The sequence below is a fragment of the Liolophura sinensis genome, chromosome 3 (assembly GCF_032854445.1).
Source record: "Liolophura sinensis isolate JHLJ2023 chromosome 3, CUHK_Ljap_v2, whole genome shotgun sequence".
NCBI lineage: Eukaryota > Metazoa > Mollusca > Polyplacophora > Chitonida > Chitonidae > Liolophura > Liolophura sinensis.
In genome coordinates this window covers 4,431,382-4,454,423 of record NC_088297.1, presented here as the reverse complement: position 1 = coordinate 4,454,423, position 23,042 = coordinate 4,431,382, and the positions used below count along the sequence as shown (strand labels likewise).

The 23,042-nt window shown below is 38.8% G+C and overlaps 2 protein-coding genes across 4 annotated transcripts in view; one reads left to right on the top strand and one right to left on the bottom strand.

The window, feature by feature from the left end:
* LOC135463648 (uncharacterized) overlaps positions 1-1,945 on the bottom strand; it is a 71,063-nt gene extending 69,118 nt beyond the window's left edge. Inside the window, exon 1 of the mRNA XM_064741010.1 lies at positions 1,888-1,945. The gene's annotated coding sequence lies outside the window, so the exon portion shown is untranslated. The remainder of the gene's footprint in view (positions 1-1,887) is intronic.
* Positions 1,946-10,038: 8,093 nt separating this feature from the next.
* Positions 10,039-23,042, top strand: part of LOC135463702 (thyroglobulin-like) — a 65,597-nt gene continuing 52,593 nt past the window's right edge. Inside the window, exons 1-2 of one of the 3 annotated variants that reach the window (XM_064741096.1) lie at positions 10,039-10,068; positions 10,257-10,377. In XM_064741096.1, the coding sequence (XP_064597166.1) occupies positions 10,312-10,377 (66 nt within the window). In that variant the 5' untranslated portion in view covers positions 10,039-10,068; positions 10,257-10,311. Of the gene's footprint in view, positions 10,069-10,110; positions 10,378-23,042 lie in introns of those variants that run through there. The other 2 variants (XM_064741098.1, XM_064741097.1) reach the window with 2 other exon arrangements.

Here is a 23,042-nt window from a genome sequence, read left to right as displayed (position 1 = left end):
ATATAGTTATCGAAAGCCCAAATATAAAAGTAGTAAATTTCGTTCAGATTTATTATACTGTTAGACAATTGGGGTAAGCACAAAACTGAAAACTTGCCATCAACATATATCTAGAATCAGGACAGGTCTGAACAATGGGGCTCTGTGAACTTCATACAAAACACCACAAGAGCGCAGTGTTAACCTGGCCCTGAGAAGTATCAGTGTGTTCACTTTAACAGGCTACCTTCTACCATGTCCAAACACACATCAATTCATGACATCTCACATGAATACACACTAAAGCCCTCAATATTATTACAAACACACTACATCACAGATAAGAGGATTCAATAGCATCTACATGTAGCTTTAAGTAGAATGACGCAATACAGGAAAAGCTGTGGTACAAAACCGGAAAACCACTTTATCACAATGAAGCCTATTAGCACGACTTCCACACTAACAGCACTGCCACACCAATGTGTAATCAATGGCACAAAATCAATATTCAATACAAACATACATGTACATGAATGTATGTACATAAGCATACATGACATACATGCAGTTTATGACTCAACATACATGTACCTTCCCTAAAAATTGTTATTTTGATATATAACGTATATAAATAAGTAAAAAAAACATGGTCTCTGTTTATCTTGTTTGGCTTGCACGTGTAGTACATGTAGGACAATGTGCTGCACCGAGAAGTATTTAAACATGTGCCAACTGTTCATTACAGTACAGATCTGCCACTGAAATAAGAGTCTTTTGTAATTTTTTTTTTATGTAATGTCGCATGTGAGAAGCTGGGAAATTTACCTACATATATTATGACAGCCCATCTTTGATGGACTGTCTCTTCATCCGAAAAGATAACGGACCTAATGTCAACAATGCTACCTGTCATATAACCCGCTTTGCATGCTGTCCGTCACACATCGATGTTGGGGTGGATAAAAAATGCCTGTCTGCCCACATAGTTGTCCGAATTGCTCATCTCCAGCAGATGTCCCCTCTTCTGATCGCCAGTAAATCCAACAGAGCCAAAAACTACATGGCCATCGCTGATAGGCACATAACATGAGCGCCATGTTGATCTTACAAGTTCTCGATACCCCGCGTTACCTCACAAGAAAATCATTTGGTTGCTCTCGGGTCCATCTGATGTAAAGAGGCAATGTTTCATGGGTTTGTTGTTGTTGATTTCGGAAGGACCCGAGGTTAACCGAATGATTTTCTCGCAAGGTAACGCAGGGTATCAAGAACTTACAAGATCAACATGGTGGTTGTGTTATGTGCCTAGCAGTGATGGCCATGTGGTTTTCAGCTCTGTTGGATTTACTGGTGATCGAAAAAGGGGACATCTGACCCAGATGGGCATTTCGGTCAACTATGGGTATGGACAGACACTTTTTATCCGCCCCAACATTGATGTGGGACAGCGGGTATGGTTATATGACAGGTAGTTTTATTGCCATCGGGGTCGTTATTCTTTTGGATGATGAGACGGCCCGTCAGAGCTAATGACGGCCATGCACTAACCTAAAACTTATATCAACTACAAGCATGTAGCCTTAATTTTGTTTGGAAGTCACGTAACCAGAGGACAGGATAGATACTCCGGTAAATCAGTGTTTTTACAAGGCAGAATTCCACCGTAAATAATGTCACTGTTCGGCGGTAACGTCAGAAAGTGCTGACGACATACTGTGTCTGTGCTGTCGCTTGCCTATCAACCACGTTGTTGTTGAATCCGCTTACACCGACAGGTTCTCTGATAAACGGGACAGTAGCAAAGTTTAAGTATCTGCAAAAACTTTAACAAGATCTTGCCAGTACACTTATATCATGTGTTGTTTTTGTTAAAATATGTCGTTGAACTTTAAAATGTTTACTTACTGCGCCAAAACTGTTGACAGAACTACAGCCCAGTTCGATACCCATTTCTCGGTTGTCCCGCGCGCCGTTTCTAAGAACGCCTACTGCTGAGTTACCCCCCTTTCGAGCAAGTTCAGATTTGCCATCAGCATTATTCCCCTTGATCCGCTGCCCCACCCGCCCAATGCTGCAAATCCATCAATTTAATAAGTCATACGCTTTGTGTCCCTAAATCAATTACCTGGATAAATTAACAGAGTGAATGAATCATACAATCACGCAGCTGGTTATAAATTAATGATTCAGCCAATCAAAAACCATAATATAACAAATAATGAGCAGCCGTTAGGCCATTATATAGAATCCTTGGCCTATTTGTTCGCTTCAAGAAGATCAAACTACCAGTATGTACAATCACATAAATATCCACTTTTCATAAGAGTTTTTTTTAATAATAAACTGATGTTATAGCACTTAATTGCTCGGGACTAATTCACTCATAATAAGTACTACAAAGGTCAAGTTTGTGGATGCGAAAGAAAAACGTGGAGGGGGGGAGGGGGGAGATCCAGAGTTTTGTTTGTTTGTTTTGATTGGTGTTTTACGCCGTACTCAAGAATATTTCACTTTTACGACGGCGGCCAGCATTATGGTGGGTGGAAACCGGGCAGAGCCCGGGGGAAACCCACGACCATTTGCAGGTTGCTGGCAGACCTTCCCACTTACGGCCCGAGAGTAAGCCAGCATGAGTTGGACTTGAACTCACAGCGACCGCATTGGTGAGAGGCTTCTGGGTCATTACGCTGCGCTAGCGCGCTAACCGACTGAGCCACGGAGGCCCCGAGAGAACCAGAGAAAAGCATATGGTGAAATAGCTGAAAATTGATATACATATCACTTTTGACTGGCATTTATTTATTTACCACGGCTTTGCTATATAGACCATAAAGGTATATCACAAGCGGCGATTAAGTGTGGAATATTGTGTCGAATTGTTATCAATTCAGGACTACATTTGACCTAAACTTTCGCGGATGACGGACTTAATCCTTTTGCCTCAATCTGAGAATTTAATTGATATATATATTTATTTAATTGATTGGTTTGATTGTTTTACGCCGCATTTAAGAATATTTCATTTATACGGCGGTGACCATCATTATGGTGGGAGGAAACCGAGCATAGCCCGGGGGTAAATGATATTAGAAAAGTGTTTTCAGGTTTATTTATGACGTACCGGTACAGTAATATTGTAACTTTCATCACCAAGAGTGTTATTTTTTTACTTTCATCTACGTCTGAACATGTTTTTATGGACGATTTTTACTCCTAACACGGTGTCTGCTGAATTGCGCTCAATAAGATTAGTACATAGACACGTAGATGAAAAAACAATAAACAATTAGAATTAGAGTAACCCTTAGGCAGTGATCTCTATCAAGGTATTGCAGTTAATCTTTGACGGAATACAAGGGATTTTTTGACTTACTCTGTTGAGGATTATCGGGGATTAGGGGATTAAGGTCGGTGACCTCCAGATTCGCACTGTAGGTCGCTCACATCCAGATACTTGCAGTATAGTGGCAAGCACACGACGAGGTGAAAGATAACATGGTAAGGTATAGGGAAATGAGCAACAGTGGGAGATATTTTGAGGGCTTTCACTAATAATAGTGGGAAATTATAGTATGTTAGACAAGAATACAGTAAGTACAACACGTGTAAATTGTGAACGCCATCCAAGTCGTGAAGCAGGCTTCTTAATTAACTGCACTTACATGTTAACTAGACAATGTCTGTAAAAGATGTAAGTGCTAGTAAAATGGCAAATCTTCGCATGTCTCCGGTCTCAAATTGAAACTTCAACACCGTCTCTGTACCTAGGGTAGAATATGCTTAGACAGCTACAGCGTTTTATTGATTTCCCTCGTTTCCATATTCAAATCTTCAGCTCCGGCTGGTTCCGCGAGGTTTGGCGAGTCAGGTATGAAGAGCGCTCGTTTTGTCAAAGAATTCAGGTTCAGTTCGCCCATAAACTTGAAGGCCGTTGTACATGCGGAATATCCCTGAGCACCCGAACTGCGTTAGACACCAATCAAATCAGTTTACTTGGTTTAAACTTACATCCCGGTGGGTACTAATGAAAAGTATCTTCCGACCGGGTTAATGTTGAACGATGCTTGAGGATGGGGACTGCAGTCAAAATTAAAATAAATTCAAGTTAAAATAAAGTTTATTTCACATGGGTACATAATATTAACTCCGACGTCGCAAAAACTCAACAACCAGGAAAAGTTTGTGTATTCTATCTCATAATAGCCATGATTCAGTGAGATATTTTTAATACACTTTTGATACATTCACAGAATGGCTACTAACGACGTTGAATTCACTGAGTGATTATTGGAAACTGGCCAACACAGGTTCACGCGACAAGCTGATAAATGTCGATATCTCGTATATAAATTAAACATGTGGAGGAGTCTGGTCAATCAACATATCGATATGGCATAAAACTGAAAGGTTATTCACTGTTTACACGGAAACGGATAAGTACTCGATACCGGTATCACCACTCACGCGCCATTACGTCGAATTATGTATACCGTTTAACCAATCAAAATGCTCCACAGTATAATAGGTGCATGCGTCACATTAAATTAACAACTCACAAACCGGAAGTTATAAATTTATTCATACATGATCATGGTGAAATTATGAATATATAGCGTATGTAACGGTTTAATATTCTCTTTACACAATGATTCACTTGAATTAAGAACGAAAAAAAAAAACGATCGTAATCTTTCTTCTTAACGAGGAAACAAAAATTGGTAAACAGGGAAAAGAAAACAGGGAACCTGCAGCTAGCCGTGAGATTAGATACACCACGTGATGTCCTTGTTACGTGCACGTGCGGATTGTACAGAATAACAAATACATTCAAGGAATCCGAATGGCTGGAATCATAGAGAACAGAATATTTTCGATAAGTGTTTCCTTCTTGGAATTTACTGTTTCTGTTCATTAAATGTGTTTCTTCAACATTATATATACACTCCCGTGGCCGTCATCGTATAAATGAAACATTCTAGCTTAAGTACATACGACATAAAACACCAATAAATGGAAAAAAATACAAAAAAAATCAAATAAAAACCGAAACATATATTCAACTTTTTGGCACGGTGCCATGGAGGTGGAAAAGCATGTATAATGCAAACTTAACACTTTGTAACGTGTTACAAATTTAACACTTTACCAAATGATTAGAAATGTTTATGCCTTGTTACTATTTATATTATTATTTTATTTTACGTGCTGTGTTCCTCAGTATAAATGTTAAAAATCGTGTACTCATTGTGTTACGTCCCGCAAATAATCATTACGTAACGTAACAATTTTTAACATGTATCACAAAATCAGCTAACAAGTTGAATCATTTTAACATGGGTACTTATATAGAAAATGTTGACAGTTTAGCATTTGCGTTTTAAGGGAGTAACTTGTGGCACGTCCAAATATCTTGGCTATACCTTGGGCTTCAGAAGCTCTCTAGAGCAAGCAAGGGGTCAGTGATTGGTTTTGACTGCAAAGAGATATGCATGCATTTATTAACGCTAGGGGTATAGAGAGAGTGCAAGGCTGGAAACGTCTGGGCTTGCGCATGTCATGATTCACTTGTATCACGCCGCATTTCGGAAAGTCCCTGTAGGGTGCTGATGGAAAATAAGACACATGCTCCCCAAAAAAGAAAAATGACCGTGTGAATATAGGCCTTTATGCGGAATTAAGCTTTACAGCTATCATACAACGGTTACATTTTCGGACACAATAGGACTCTAAGGACCTCCATGGCCGAAGTCTTTAACGCGCGGGCGCGTTGCAATGACCCAGGAACCTCTCACCAATGACGTCGCTGGCTTCCTATTCTGCCAGGTCTGCCAGCAACCTGCGGAAGGTTGTAGCTTCCTCCTGAGCTCTGTTCGGTTTCCTCCTATATAATAATGCTGGCCGTCGTCGTACATGTATATAAGTAAAATATTCTTGAGTATACTGCGCAAAACACCAATCAAATAAATCAAATCAATAAGATAACATACTCTCCAGAAATGAAATATAACATCATACTAAATTAAGATTTACAGATATCGCTTAACAGTTAAGTTGTTATGAATCAAGACGGATCAGAATCTAGAGACCACGTGATCTATTTAGTAACAAACGGCGTGGATGAAGAAAACTGTCCTCCCTACGTTATTGCATAAGAAAATGCCTATTTTTGAATCGGTGTCAATAATCTTGTATCTGTTGGATTTGTGTAATTTTTAACTTTCCAAATAGTCTAAGTATTTCTACAGAGCTTTCGTGACGTTATTTTGTACAACTAAACCTTACTATTTGCTAGCGAAGTAGCAAAAATGGACCTTTTCCCCAATACTTTAACAATGGGCGGCCATTTTGGTTTAAACACGAAAGGGTGATCACGTGACCCCTAATTTCCGACCCGTCTTACAACATAGTCAAAATGAAGTCTCGTAACTTTTTGATAGCTAGAAGTTGAAATGACCTTTACAATAAGTGACCGAATTTTCATGGATTACAGCATATGTCGTTTTTTTTCTTCTCCTGGATTCGTGGCTTTGTTAGGGAGAGTATAACGTACACTTGTCAGTCATACTTGACATGGTTGCCAGTGACTTGACCGAAATATTGTGCTGATGGAAACCCAGATGTGGATTTCCCCGGATGTAACTGTTTAAGAGTTCAAATTTGTAATCAAAAGCCCGGGGGGAAAGCGAGATACAGGTTGTGCCAAATTAAGATGTACCAGATAACGCAGTTCTTAAAGGTTTTTTTTTTCTGTGATACCAACTGGTATTAGAGTTAATCGACACATGTACACCTTTGCACTCAAGCAAGATGTCGAAATATTTTCCTTTAGTACCCAATAGTCTATGAAAGATCTTTATTTTCTGATTCACCACTTGTAGATCTTCCTACTGTGCTGCTGGAAAACGACTTTACGTGCTTTGCCAACATATAGTGATATTGTGTTGTCCGAGTCGATGATGTTCTAGCCTGTATAAAAAAAAATGTATTAAAATTTGTTACTTGTAGTTTGAAAATCAATCGTTTGAATGAACAATTCAGTTCTGAGTTCGAATTCACCATTCGTTATTTTGAATTCACAATTAGTTATTTCGTATTCACGATTCGACATTCCATTTAACGATTCATTATTTGACGGAATAATGTGAGCTAAAATCCTAAGATCCTACATAAATAATTCCACACAGCTTTAAAAAACTACACTTGCATTTTTCGGTAGACAAAGCGCGTGAAGACCAATTGCTTTTCACCATTATGATATGATATGCCTATCTGTAAGTTACAAGTCTGAACGTTCATCAGTCGGTAGTCTGTAGTCGGTGATTTTATCGCTGGCACTCCTCTTTCTTTCTCGACTCATAAAACTGACTACAATACCATAATATAAGTAAAAAATTTTGTTAGAAGCCTGGCGTTCAAAGGCAATCCAATAAAATGGTCAAAGAAATGAAAGTAATTCGAGCAGGATTTACAAAATGTATATACTTGTCAGTGTAGATTTACAATGGGGATACCTTTTGAGCATATTAGCGATTCTAGAGCACAAAGTAATTGGTTGATACCTCCGGGTTTCGAATTTGTGACTTTCCGTGTCAGCCACATAATTTCCGCAATCCATGTCAGCCATTTAGACTGTACATGCAATTCGCCGACAGTCCACAATTTGGAGTTAAAAACGTGGTGTAAGAGACAAAAGTACAAAAATGATCTCCAGCTTTCTTCTTGAGGTGCATAAAAATGGGCATATCAGTCATGTGAGGCGACTTCACGCTTTAGAGCGAGATTTAGAGGTTATCAGATAGACTCGTGACCAAGTGTCAGTCCTACTGATATCGTTTTGAATTAAATTGACGTTGAATGGTTTTAATTTTCAGTATGTTTTCGTAAGGTCCCACAATTAAGTAACTTGTTAGAGTGACGTCAACGGTAATAGCTGTCAACAGTTTTGTTGATGGGAGCGCCCGAATTGGGCAGGCTATGCTGGTACCGCTTTCCAAGCATGTTCGTCGAAAACGTCATTTCCGAACATTCCCGACCACTGATGGAAAAATTGCATAAAATGGAAGAAATATAGTTTATGCCTTAAAAATGATCAAATCTTTCTCCATTGCCCTTGACACTAAGCTCCTTATTTTGTGGTACCTTTTCATGTATCGGACCGCTTTGATGGCTTGATGGTTCTTGAGTTCGCCTCGGGAGGCCAGAGGCCAAACCCGGATCGGGCCATACCAAAGACATTAAAAATGGTACTTGTTGCTGCCTCGCTTGGCGCTCAGCCCTGAGAGGTCAGAGTAAGAAAACAGGACTGGTTGGCCGGGTATCAGTATGATGTGACTGGGTGAGGTGTCATGTCTGGTGTTTTCGGTGACGGACTCGCCCTACCACACGAAGACACAATATATGTACAAATACCCAATGACCCCTCGACGTCATATGACTGAAAAATTGCTAAGTACGACGTTAAACCCCGAGCATACATACATACATGTATACGGATATATCGCCTAATACTGTTATACTAAACCTCTTTCCGTACACAGCTTGTAATAATCTCAGGAAATCGGTTAAAATCTTTGACTTACACATTTTGGCAGCGAGTGGTACAAACATATATATAAAGCGTTCAAGAAAAAGACCTGTGTTTAACTTAACCTTTTGGTGGGAAAATTCCACCCAAAATGAATGTACATTAAACAAGGCAAATTTATTTTCATGTCCCGCACATTCAGATAAAGTGAGTTCATTGGTCAGTGTACTTTTTTCCTTTTCTTTTAAAACAGAAAAAAATGGATCGTCATTGTGTTATATTATAAACGGACTTACAAGATTTATGGGATTAATCAAACAATAATTGATGTACACATGTTGGATCACAGCAGTGTAAAAACACACCATTCTCTGCTGTTAACGCCGCAGTAAGTGTTTCTAAATTTATTTATTTACTTACTTATTCGATTAGTTTTTATGCCGTACTCAAGAAAATCTCACTTATACGACGGTTGCCAGCATTATGGTGGGAGGAGACCACCCGCAGGTTGATGACACACCTGAATTACTATTTGCTTTACGACCACAGCTACATAGAAACAGCGGTGTATTACAGAATAGGACAAAAGAATGTGCCCTGTTTGGACCTAATTATATCATGTATGTCTTGCTACCTATTAGATATAAATTTGAAATGAAATAATTAATTAATGTACAAAGTTATATTAAGGCACGTCGGTCTTTCCCACGGTACTGTATATATACATGAATTTCGCAATATTGTTTCGCTGACCTAAGCGCCATATGACTCGTTTATAGGAATTTTACCAATTCTTTACCAACACTTGATACGTACATATAAAGACACATAATGTCGGAATGCCGGTAAATTCCGGTGATCGGCCGCTCCATGAGTGTTTATGCATTAATTGCAGGAATTTCCTAAATAACGTATACATTACGTGCTGTACCTTAATAATGGGATGCCACTTCGCGAAATCCTATCCATTATGATCCTTAATTTACTGAAATAAGGAGACCTACACGTAACTAACGTACATGAACGATGAAGCAATTAAGTGTACTTTGTGAAGTGTATATTCATAAACTGAAGATGGCGTTGCAAAAATAAATAAAATGAAGTATAGGCATACCAGTAAAGTAAATTCGTTAGCTACATTTTTAAAAAGTCTGAAATTCAGATGACAAAGTGTGACGAAGATAATTGTGCTGTGGTAGGTTGAGGCGGGTGTCAACAAAAGTCAGTAACAGTCACATTTGTCATCAGCAAAAGATGTTTAGCGTTAGAAAGCGACATTGGGGTGTTCCTATATCTGAGGATCCAAGTCGATCGATTTTTCTTTGCGCTAAGATTCAACAATCATGTTTATTCTGATCAAAATGGATTAAAACTGTGTGGGAAACCCCAATGTGTCAAGTGAAAATTCAGGGATCCCATGAATTCTAAAAATAACTCCGGATATGACGTAGGACCAATCTCTAAGAATTGCCTGTTTATGTTTGCACTGTATCCTGCTGTGGGCCATATTACCTCTACATTTGATCGGTTACACATCGAAGGAAGCCTTAACAGACGAGCCGGTAAAACAAATAACTTTTTCTCTGGGTATTTTAGCATTTGGTTGACATAATCCTTCCGATCCGTAATTCGGCTTGGCGGAGTAATTTACAGAGAACCAAAACGAGGCTGTGATACATGTAGGTTGTACAGACTGGAGAGAAGTGATCGTTTTTTCGGGAGAGTGTTGTCTATCTCCATTCTTTTACAGATTTCGGAGTATTTACCACAACAATAACAATCATTGACAGAGAGACAGAGGTGCCATGGTTGGGAAGTTTAGCGCCATAGTGTTGGCCGTCCTGTTGTTCTGCAGTTTTACAATCGCAAAGGTAGGTTTCTTCTCGTCATTTTTTCTCATGCTCGACATGTCCGACTGCTTCAAAGCCTCGTTACCCCTGTGAACCCTTTGTCGTCTTGGCCTGGTTGCGATTTTGTTACAAATCGCACGTGTCTGTGCCAAGTAAATTGTTTCATCACGTGGTCAGCATGTATTATGCCCTAACAGTGTAACGCGTGTGGTGTTGTGACCTCATAAGGCATAGTGTACATAGATCCAATGTGTCATATGATCAAGTGTTTGATATATTTGCATCTTTCAACTATCATCACCCACTCAAACTCAAAGTTGTGCATTTTAAAAAAGTACATGAAGCAGGCTACAAAAAGATAATTGATGTGTTATTTGTACAAAGTTGCATGTCAAGTCAATTGTATTGAGTTGTAATTACATACAATGTAAAAATGTTGCATTCAGCCTTCATCACTGTCCATAAGAACCCTTATGATAAATGTGCTGAAAGGATTTTCCACAAAACGTGTACTGGGTGACATGGAACTCTTAAAGTTAAAAATAAGGATAGGCCATTGTCTTCAGAAAAGAAACAATGTGTTTGGTTACATCACACAAACAAACAAGGATGGTCATAACTTAGACTCAACAACCAGTTTTTTTCCAGCTGTTTTTGTCATTATGAGAAATGGTATTCATTTTCTGGTTCTATTGACTGTCAGCATCCTGTCAACCCATCTGAAATCTGACAGTGTTCATTGGGTGCACTGTTGGCTTTGTGAAACAAGTGATATTTAGTACTAGTCTCATTGATTGCAAGTCACATTGTGGTAAATTAAAACGACATCAAACACATGGAGAATGCTCTCAGCGACCCCTTCCCCATTCTTTGAAGTGCTGCTTCCTTTAGTCTGATTAGTATGGGCCTTTGATAGTAACACTAAACTGTACCCCCTACTTGCAAATGGTTGTGGAAATCTTCTACATTTCCTCCCGCCATCATTTTTGTCGCCATCGTGTAAGTGAAATATTCATTTGACAGCATAAAGCACTAAACAGATAAATGAATAAATGTACTATACCCTTGCTGGGCTGCTACATGTACTTGAAGCTTCTTTGTTGTAGCTTTCAATAATGAAAGTGTATAGCCCATAATGATGGAGATATGATGTGGAACTGAAAGTGCTGTAAGTGTATTGATGGAGATGCTCAAAATGTCACATACGGACATCATAAAAGAATTCAACAGAATAGTGTATACTTGAGTTCAAATCCTCTTCTGTTTGCCGCTGTTCATTAGTTAATTATTACATCTGCATTTGACTTTAAGTTTACAAGCACACTTTAATAACTTAGGTGGATTTGAATCAAATTTCATTCTGCTTTCCTGTTCCATGAAATAAGTTCATAGATTTCTTTACTGTGTTTGAAGAATTTGTTTGTTTTTAGTTTTTCCCTTTTTTTTTTTCAAATGGTTTAATTTTTTGTTTTTTCCGAGAGTCTTTGCTTCCATGATATTCTTTTAGTTTTTTTAAAGTATAATTTCCTTTTCATGAGGTAGGGGGAAGTATTCTATTTCAAACAGGGGGAATAATAGCAATTGTTGTGGCCGCACTTGCTGTTTAGTTGTACAGTTCGAATTCTTATTGCTCAGAGATCCAAACATACATTTTTGCGTGACTGAAGTATTAAACTTACATGTATGCAGTAATCTCTCAGACTCACCCTGTTCATCAGCCATTGTAAGACTGGATTTAGGAAAGCCAGATGTGGGATTTAATTTCCAGTGTGATGACAAGTAGTGCCAAGACGTCCTGGGGTCTTATTTATGAGTAAGCATCCATGCCATAGATGTATCACATAGGTCACTGCACAGTGATTGTTTGTTTTCATTACCCTTTTCTCTAGATCACTGAATTATCAAGCGATGATTATTAATTGTCCATTTCTAGCCCCCAAAAATATTTTGGTTTTAAGCCTTCGCCTGCATGCTTGTGTAAGTTTTTGACAACTGACAAATCATACTGATATTGATGTGAATTTTTTTTTATATATATAAAAATACTTAAAACAGCTGTTTGTTGTTAATTAATTAGACAAAACTTTTTATTTTTTCCCCCTCCTATAACACAGTTAGTTATTGTCCATTAAAATATATAACAGGTGAGCTAATTTATAAAGATGAAATCAATATCAGCCAGGTACAAGGTGTTCAAAAAGGGCAAGTACTGAAACAGGCTGCAGATAGCTGTCTACTGTCGTCCGTGTAACTGCCTACTTTGAATATTGTTACTATTTGAATCAATAGTACTTGTGGCATAATTACTTTCAATTCAGCCACCTACTTTTGAACTCTGACCTCCTCCTTCTAAATGAAAACCCTGTAGGTACAGTACCCATATGTCATACAAGGGCGACCATGCACGGTTCTAATGTGTCGACCTTTCTGAACTTACAAAGCAAATGCCAGCCCAGGTTTGTGTGGAGTTAAGAGGATAAGAAGAAAAAAAAAGCTCACTTGAAACAAGGTTAAACAAGTATTAGATAGAGTGACAAATCATAGAGACGTCTGTCATGCTGGGATATCTGTTATATAAGGGGTTTGTGAGAAAGATATACTGAAAAACTTACTGGAACACAACCGACATATTCAAGTGTGATATAAGATTTCCTGTGCCTCCGGATTGGACTGGATTATTATGTGTGTCATTATTTTGACAGCTCATCATTTAAAGGTTAATTAAGCTGATCATTATGTAACATAATGTACTTGTATGTTACAAGGGCATGCCATGTCAAATCTATTATTGGTAGTGGTCCGCAGTTTGATAGAGATAATTTTAGGTACAGGGACTGGATCTTCATGTAGATAACAAAGAAGAGCTTGGCGTGAAATTTTCCAGCTACATTAAAGGTACAGGTAATAAATTGTATTTTTCAGACTTTGCTCAAATTCTTTGGCTGTGACACAAACTTGAGATTGACTCCTTGTTTGAGCTGTTGAAGTTCAAATCAATAAACTCCGATGGAATATGAATAAACTCTGTTTCAATCCATGTAAATGTTCACGTCCTGTAATTTTTTATATAGTGTAAATATTGTAACTTTACAATAATTAATACTCACTCTCACACATGACCGTTTATGTTTTTATCCAGTGGTTTGGCTTCATTGGTTATATTCTTAGTCAGTTCAAACAGTACTTTCAGGGCCTCCAAAAAGTACCCTAAGGTACCCTAAATGGCCTAAAAATTCGCTCGTAAAAGTGCATTTTTTAGAGGCAAATAATTGTCACAAAATATTATATTTGATGCTGAAACTTACAGTTTTCCAGTTGAATGCCATCCAGTGTTTCAAGCAAACCTCAAAACACCTTTCTAAAATCAGTAGAACTCTCAGAATCGGGAAAAATGGGCAAGTTAGTCATGGACGAAAGTTATGGTCATTTAGGGTAATGGATAACTGCTTTGAAATATTGCTATTTTATTGGCCGTGAGAAGCAGCTACAGCCTCAAACTTCAAAGGCCACTGTCCATGTTTGGATGCCAATTTGACCAAGTCTGAAAAAAAAATGAAAAAGTGAAAAATAAAGCTTTTGTATAAGAAATTTTCTTTCTGGCAAAATAATGAGAATGTATGTAGCTTTCAGATATGATACATTCAATGTAACATTTTAAACTTTAGGAAATTGCAAAAGTCAGAATTTCGCCCATTTAAACTTTGTTATTTATCACTTCCTAGTCCTTGAGAGGAACTCGGGTGCTTGAAACTATGAACAGGCTATTGTACATCAAGCCTGTTGCTGTCTTCCTGGGTCAGGAAAACATATGTACATGTACAGTGCCGTTGTTAAGTTCTAAAACTGCATATTGGGAGGAACACTCAAGTCAGAATAATCGTGCTGGGTCCAATAAGGCCGTCTTCTGCTAGTTGCCATATCGCCAGAGCCTCATAGAACACTAATTAGCTGCTCTCATGCGTTCAGTCATAGCCATGATCGGCACAGTGTAGCCGATTACGTGATGGTTGTACTGATCACGATGAAAGACAGATTTGGGTGTGCTCTACACTGGTTACAGCAGGCTCGGCGTATGTGTACATGTACACTGCATGTGTATGCGAGTCAAGACCAGTTCTGACAGACCTAGGATGTCAGAGGATGCGGGATAGTACACACATGTACACATATGTGTTCCATGGGGACCCGTAAGAGGCCAGTGCCTATCCCCAAAAGGCCACCCACAATAAATCCATATAATGGAGCATAAAGACTTTGTTAAAGTGTCCAACATCTAAAACAATTCGTGTACATGTACTGATGTAGTTTGAATGGCCAAAAACTGATGGCCAGTTTCAAAGTTCCAGTTGAAAGAAATTTGAAGGTACATGTATACTACAGAAATGAATACATTTAAAACTATAACAAGACTGTAAGAGGGAAGATCTCTCAGTAACATGCAGATGGTTGTGGGTTTCTCCTGGACTCTGCCCGGGTTTCCTCCTAGCATAATGCTGGCCTCCGTCATATGAGTGAAATATCCTTGAGTAAGATACATGTTCATGAAATGTGATGTTCATGAAATGTGATGTTCATGAGAGTTAGTACAGATTTACACTGTAGGCTTTCATGTCTCTGTTGCCCTTGCTGGATGATGTAATGGTGTGAAAATAACAGGAGATCGTTGCGGTGAACTTCCAGGGGCTATCTCCCTGTCCCATAATAGCAACGTCCAATCAGGCTGCCTTGTAACTAAAAGCTTTTCCCCCCCGAACTCTAATCAATTGAGAAAACATTGAGCAAAGAGTGGTGGATTTGTCCGGGCATACATGTATGTGTATGGAGCGGACGCTGATACTGCTGCTTGTGTTGATACGTGAGGGAAAAACTCTGGAATAGAAGAGTAAGGGAGAAAAAATGCTGTGACGGTTACGGCCAGCTTGTGTTGCTAATGAAATGTTGTGGAATTGATCCAGGTTATTGATTGGTTCTTTAGAGAAAAAAAAAAAACAACAACAAAGGAAAGTAAATCTGAGAAGGATTGTGTCATCAGAGTGGTAGTGTGAGTTCTGGCCAGACTTGAAAAACAAAGATTTATCGGACATTATATATTTGATTTTCATTTTTTTTTTTTTTTTTATACACATGTGATTTTTAGGTTGTGCGTGCATCTGTGTACACAAAAATTTCCTTGCATGTATTAACTGTTTCTATATTTATTGTTTTTGTTCGTGAAGAACAGTTTTGTACAAATTGACATGAATTACCTTCAGTAAATAATGGTATTATTATTATTTATTATTTATTATTATATAGTTGTTATGTACAGTAAACATGTACATGTGGCCTGCTGGAATTATTATTCCAGTGTGCATTAAAGAAGAAGGATTTTAAAAACAGCACGAGTTTTACAAGCTATGTACATGCACATGTTGGTCCAGGTTAAAATGTGAAATATAATAGAGTATGTCCTGTTTTTACACGAATCAGTTTGCAGGCTTCTCAGATTGTGTCGTCAACAAATGATCATATTCTAAAGCATGTAGATAAGTCAAATAAACACATGTGCATGTTGAAAGTAAATAAAATTGAAAGTAAATAAAATCATGAGGGGACCAAGTGAGAATAGATATACATGCACGTACGGTACATGTACCTATAGATATACATGCACGTACGGTACATGTACCTATAGATATACATGCACGTACGGTACATGTACCTATAGATATACATACACGTACAGTACATGTACCTGTAGATTTATGTACACTGCTCACAATTGGTGTGATAAAGTTTAGGTGTACTGTAATCTACCTGTACCAACTGTGGTACTAGATGTGATTGAGAAAGAGCAGGTGGAAAGAGCCTGAGTATGAAGGATGAGCTGACCTGTGTTTACCTGTAACTAGACCCGATCGTGTTGGAGTGTGTGTGGGGGAGTATACAGGTAAATGTTCACCCACATACAGTACAGGTAACAGTACCCTCGTTCAGCACTGGGAGGGGATTGACACAGTGAATCACTCCACACGACAGGTTTTGGCTTATTGTGATACATCAGACTATCTCAGGTAGTAATTTACATTTAAAAAAGAAACACAATCGGCTAGATCTCAAGATAAAAGAAAAAAAAAGGAGATGAAAAAGATGCATGTAAATGTATATATATATATATGTGTGTGTATTGTTTTATAGCTCTTCGGGGAAATGGAGTACATGTAGCTGTTAGGTAATTGCGTTGCTTAATCTAGCAACCCTGAGTGCGTGCCACAGCGAGAGTATATAAGCTAATCTTGTTAAACGAGTTTGGGTGGTCAACTCGGGTACAAAAGCCTGATGTAGGACAGGTGTGGAAGTGGGCCAGGTATCTACATGTACATGAAGACACAGGTAGTCACATTGGGGCATTAATGACGTGCTAGCTTATATGGAGGGTTATATTAAGTTCAGGATGCTGTGTAAGTGAAATACTCTAAAGTAAAAACAAATAAATAAATATATAAATATTATATTGATGTACAAGTCACAAGTGGATTATATTTTTGTACGCTGTGTAACTAGCTCACTATTTCTTATTACATAGGTTGTTACAATGCACAAGGTGTAAACAATTTTAGAATAATTTATTTAGTTTTACACTTGATCGGTGTACATATTGTACTTGTAAATACATGTATTTGAAGTAACCGTTACCTGGTGTACATTGTAGGTGGGGAAAATGGACAGGGCCGTAAGAGAAACCAACATATGTTACCTTGTACAGTGCACATGTACTGTACGTGTATAATATGTATCAAATTACCAAGTCAGCTTAAGTTCAGTTCCACCCATACATGTAGATTAACCAGAAATTGGAATCAGGATGTCTCAATTCCAATTGTCCTCCTATTTTACCTCCTATTTCTTCTGTGGGAATTTTATCAGAATAGGATGTCTCAATGACGCTGCGACTGCCAATTGGCTGAGCTTATGGTTCCACCTTACATGTGTACACGTATGTGGGAAGGTCTGTCAGTATGATTGTCTCTTCGTTCACTGGATGATCAAATTTCCCAGCAGTTCAGAGGGACAAATTGGGATTCAAGAGGATGAATACAGATAAATAAAACCTTAATAAAGCTGAGCATATTATTTTTATCAGCACTTGATATATCGGATATTATCAGGTAGTAAGAATAATTGTATAATCTAGATAGTCCTGATCTCAAAGCCACATGATGAAAAGTAGTATAGTGTTGTTGTATTGGTAAGTACCAAATTATTGCTCAAACAAGGAAGCAGGAAATGTACGTGTATGTATTATATGTCCTTATTAGCTGGTGGGGGAAGCAGGCAGACGGGGAATTTATGATTAAAATTTAAAACATTATGATGGGAGGCCGGCAGGTTATGGGGAAAATGTGTTTGGAATTTTGAACACCCCGAAACTTGCGATAATGCTCAATCAGCTATTTACGGCATGGCTTAAACTTCCGACTTCTCAGTGCTCTCCCATGTGTTACATTACTACGTGTACAATGTATGAGTTTATAAAAGCTCTGGTGCATTATACATGTATGTGTGAGGATTTAAATGTACATGTAGGGACTCCAGAAGGGGCTTGGGGGTGCGTCTGGGGGGCGGGGCAGGGGGCAGTCAAACTACTGCAAATCATCGCTTAATCGGAAAATCGTGTTTCTATAAAATGTACCAGACTTCTTGTACGAGAAGTTTCACGTGTAAAAGGATAGATTACCCTGTTCCTGTGGCTTCTCATTGAGTAAGGAGACACAAGGCGCATATCGTGACGTGAAGTTCAAGGGGGCAGGAGTGGGAATCTAGGAATATGGTAGTTGTTGGTAGCCAAACGAAAAGTATTGCTCGCACTAAACAACCAGCCTACTTAAATTCGGGTTTACTAAGCAATCGACTAATGGACCGACCCAAGCGATGAAGCTAATCCAACAAAAACATCAGCTAAGCGACGATATTTCAAGAAGATTGGAAGCTAGGTATTGCTCCATGTGTGAAAATTGATGGCAAATAACCCCCCTGGCCAGTTATTAAAACAGATGTATTTCAAGACTAAGTACTCAGTGCATTTAATCATATATTGGCCAACAGTTCAGTACAAAGAAATTTTGTCCTGTGAGTTGCGAAAACATGCGGTAACTTTTAGAGATCAACAGCACAATTGTCCTGCTGGCTTTACATGTACTTCTAATTTCTATCCCTGTACAAGTACAAAATTTTTTTATGATTCATGCATTTTATCATTGACATTGAAGTGGATCGTTTTAAGTATGTGTGACCACATGAATTTGAGCATGCTTATGACTGTAAGGATCTCCGGAAGTTGAAGAGTTCCAACAATGGAAGGTGGTATGTGTAAGTGGTTTGCCGCCCCCCCCTCCCTCACACTCCCCTCCCTCACACTCCCCTTATCTACATTGTCTTCAGCTGGAATGCTACAGGTTGTACATACAGTTTTGAAGCAGAATAAAAATGATGTGTGGGATGGAATGTCGTCTGACGAATGGAATTTACTGCACATGAGTTTTTTCTTTCTTTAATTTTCAGTTCGATTTGAATTAGTGTTCATGTCAAGGTAATACTCTGTACTGTCACACACAATACTGATATACAAGACTGTAAGTTTTGCCTTTAAGCACTACATGTAGTTGTTTCCACTGTTTGAAATAGTTTGGATCGCTTTGGTGGCTTAGTGGTTAGAGCGCCCACTTCGAAGCTGGGAGACCCAGGATCAAAACGGTAATAGTTCCCGCCTTGGTTGACGCTCAACACTGACAGGTTAAAGCAAGAAAACAGGGCTGGTTTGCCCAGTGTCAGTATAATGTGACTGGGTGGGGTGTCATATCTAGTGTCTTCGGAATGATACTTCAGCGACACCAGCACTTTGGAGGCATGGACTCGCCCTGCAACAAGATGACACATTATATGTATACACACCTAATGGCTCCTCCATTTGACTGAAACATTGTTAAGTATGACGTAAAACCCCAAGCATTCATTCAAATAGTGAACACTTTATTATGCTCTCGAGTGACTTGAAGAGTCTGTTTCCTTTGAGGTCACTTATCTCCTTTATCGGATGTATATGCACATATATCATGCAATCTTATCTGGTTATTTAGATGACATCTACATGACTAATACTGTGATGCAGTCAGCAGCTATATGTATCAAATGAATGATGTGTTGAAAAAGTATGACTGTGGGTACTTTTGTCCGCTTGTACATGAATGGCTGCAGTCACTTCAAGTTCCAAGAGGCGTTTTCCTTTATTTGGGCAAATTAACTTGTTGTTCAAGGGTTTATAAGTGTACTGTAAGTGAGTTGGTTTGTCGAGGAAGTCCCACTTTGGACTACACTAAGTTGCATGTATCTGTTGATGTGGTACAGTGTAGTACAACACTCTTATACTGAGTTGGGTTAAGTGCTGATTGCCATATTTGTGGCAATGTTGATGGTTGAAAACAAATTTGCATCACAGAACATGTACACTGACCCCCCCAATTGCTGGCAATAGATCTCATGAAATAGGGCTTGCTCTCTTAATTACTGCACTTCTTCAACATTTTTGCATGTTTGTAAGGTGTTTATTCAACCATATAGTGAAGGCAGTATTGGGTATAGACTGATAAAATTATATTTTTTTTTGTGAAGCCCTGAAACAGACTAATCAAACCAGTGTACATGTACACTGTTCTGTCTCCAAAAATCAACTTAAAAATGTGCATAAATTGCACTGATAGTTGCCTTTTGTATGAAAAAGGGTTGAGGAATTAGGGTTGATGTATTCTGTGTATTAGGCGGCTAAAGATGTAGTTGGTGTTCTCGGGTGTCGTGTACAGCATTATCTGTGAAATAAGAAACCTGTTTGTTAAATGTTGAAAATGTGCCACAGAAGTAAATTGTAAGTACATGTGTAAAGTGCTACTACATACCTGTAACATGTACACTTAATATGACACCACATACATCATGGTGTAGCCACAGCACATATAATCCTAAATCCTGCATCTGTCAAAACGGTTACATTTACATGGACATACTGTAACCTAAAGCCTGGAGCACACGGACAACATTTGTTGTCGAAAATCGGATTTTCGGATCCCAGTGTCATGATTCGGAATATTGGTTACCTGCACTCGAGCAACATTTGTGGTCCATTTTTGGAGATTCCAGCGGCAAAAGACAGCCACATGATACGTTCAAGGTCATGTGAAAATAAAAAGTTGTGTCACAGCTTCCATTTTGTATGTACCCACATGACATTTCCCTAGACACTGATTGGTTGAAGTAGACGATAAAGATCCTGGTTAACTGCAGAAGAGCAAAATTTTGTGCCTGACTCATTTGTTTCTGGATTTTTTGTTGCCAAGAGTTAAACAAGCAGAATCTTTGGATCAAATGTTCCAGACTCATTAAATCTTGTTGTGGTTACCCACACGATTAAATTTTGAGGGCTGGATCAAGAAATCTTGTTTTCCACCACTAATGTTATCCGTGTGCACTGGGCTAAAGTGTCTTAAGACTGGGAATGCTGTATTTAAAATATACATGTACACACACTGGACAAACATTTTGAAATTAAGGTGCTGCTGCATGGGTGGGCGATCACGGGGGTATATGTATGAAGTTGTTTTTACAAACTGATTACCCTGTACATGTACTTTGATGTACATTTGGGTACATGTATATGACCACAAACCCTTAGCTTTTGAAAGAGTGCTGCCCCCCCCCCCCCCCCCATCCGGTCTGATAAATGTACATTGGCTACACCCTGCTCCTTTTCATTTCAAGCTAGGTGTATGAACAGTAAGGGAAAACCTTGCGTTCATTGTGACGGATTTGTCAGTTTGCAGCCTTGGCAACATTAACCTGGCTGGAAACAGCTATATGTACAGTGTATCAGGTAGTCTATTAGCACTGCTGTGCTGGCAAACACAAAGACAGCATGAAGGTTTAGTAGATTGCGCTGTGGCTTTCTCACCTAGTATTTACCTGAGAGCACAGGTACATGTATTGTGTACCCTTCCTATTGTGGTGAATACTACTACTCTAGCTGACTTGGCCTTTGGTGAAAAAATCTGTTGACACGGGCCTCTATACTGCATTTGTCAGGCCAGATTGAAAGTTGAGCACTTTATGTACACGTGTCTTCTTACATTTGAAACGTGAAGTGGATTACGTAGATCTATAGTATATAGTAATGTGTACTCCCAAATCACCTACATGTACAAGTTTGTTCTCTAATAAAGTAGCTGGTTTCACTGTGTGTTAAAGCTATGTATATGTACGTTTTAACAACCTGCAATAAGGGCTTTCTTGCCTTTGTGAGTACGATGTAAGTCACCAATCATAGAATTAAATCAAATTTTTGCCTTTGCGGAAAATTGCACATATTAATTCTTTTTGAAATACCATGACGTACAAGCAGAGTTTCCCTGAATTTCGTGTTTATTCAGTAAAGTATTCAGACTTTAGACTTCAGGAGGAGTCGATTCCATTAAAACACTCCTTGAAAGTACCTGTGGTCTTGTTTTGTGTACATTTAAAATGTGCAATTTTCCTTGTTTATTCAGAGTTTGACAAAGGCCATGAAGGTTTGGTGAAAGTAGTCCATAACATTCCAACTTTACCTGCAGGTCCCTGTCAGTTTTTGTGTGTGCTAACCTGACTTTCCCCAGGCTTCATTCACAGATAAGAGCCAGTCTCACATGCCGGGTCATGTTTACCCAGAGTGCCTCAGGAGAGATCAAAGGGACAGTAAGATCTGTCAGCACCTTGAGGGCCAGCCTTTAAAAACAGGCATGTCCCTCAACCTGGTGACATTCCCCTAGGCCCTGTGACCTCCACACAATTGACCTGTCCCCCAGGATGACTTTATTAACTCATTTAATAACCTCTGGGTACACATCTCAAAGCCCACATTAAACTGCGTGAATCATTAATTCTGTCTAAGCAGGCAGCAGGGCTTTTTTGTTTTCTTTCCACTTGTCAGCTACGAAAATTAATTTCATTCGTAAACCTAACACATTTGCCTTTGGGTACATGTGGATATACTTGTATATGCACCTATAAAAATTTTCGGCAGACAAATTTATTTAACTTGTGGTAAAAGTCCCTCTTTCAGCGTATGGCTACTACTACGATGCGTGAAACAGGAAACTGGTGGCCTTTGGACACTCTGTTCTCAGCTCTTTAAAACATGGGAGAGATAGGAGAAAATGAAATGTGAACACTCTGTTATGACCAACTGGCATTAGAAAGGGATGTTTGAACATCACATTTCTGGCTAACCCCCTGGTGAGCATCTTTAAGAGGCATTTAGCAAGATATGCTACTCTTAATCATAAGGTGGGAGTTCAGGCCTGGCCTTGGGCATAGAATATGTGGATCCCCCTCTCCCATTGTTTGTGGGGAGGTTGGTGTCATTTACAGTGCTCAGTCAGCAGCGTTTATTGGGCTGTTGGCACATGCAGTCTGTGGTTCTCTTGCCTTCTGCTAATATGATGTGCCTGTTTGTACCTTATGGGTTGTCAGTAGGAATTTTGTTGGTGGGCTACTGCGGGCATTCTGGTTCCTTCTGGCATCAAAAATTAGGGCCATGAAAGAAGTCAAAATTCTTGACAGCATGTGCATGACTTTGAAACAGCAGTCAAATATGTAAAAAAAAGAAAATTAAAAGGTATTAGCTT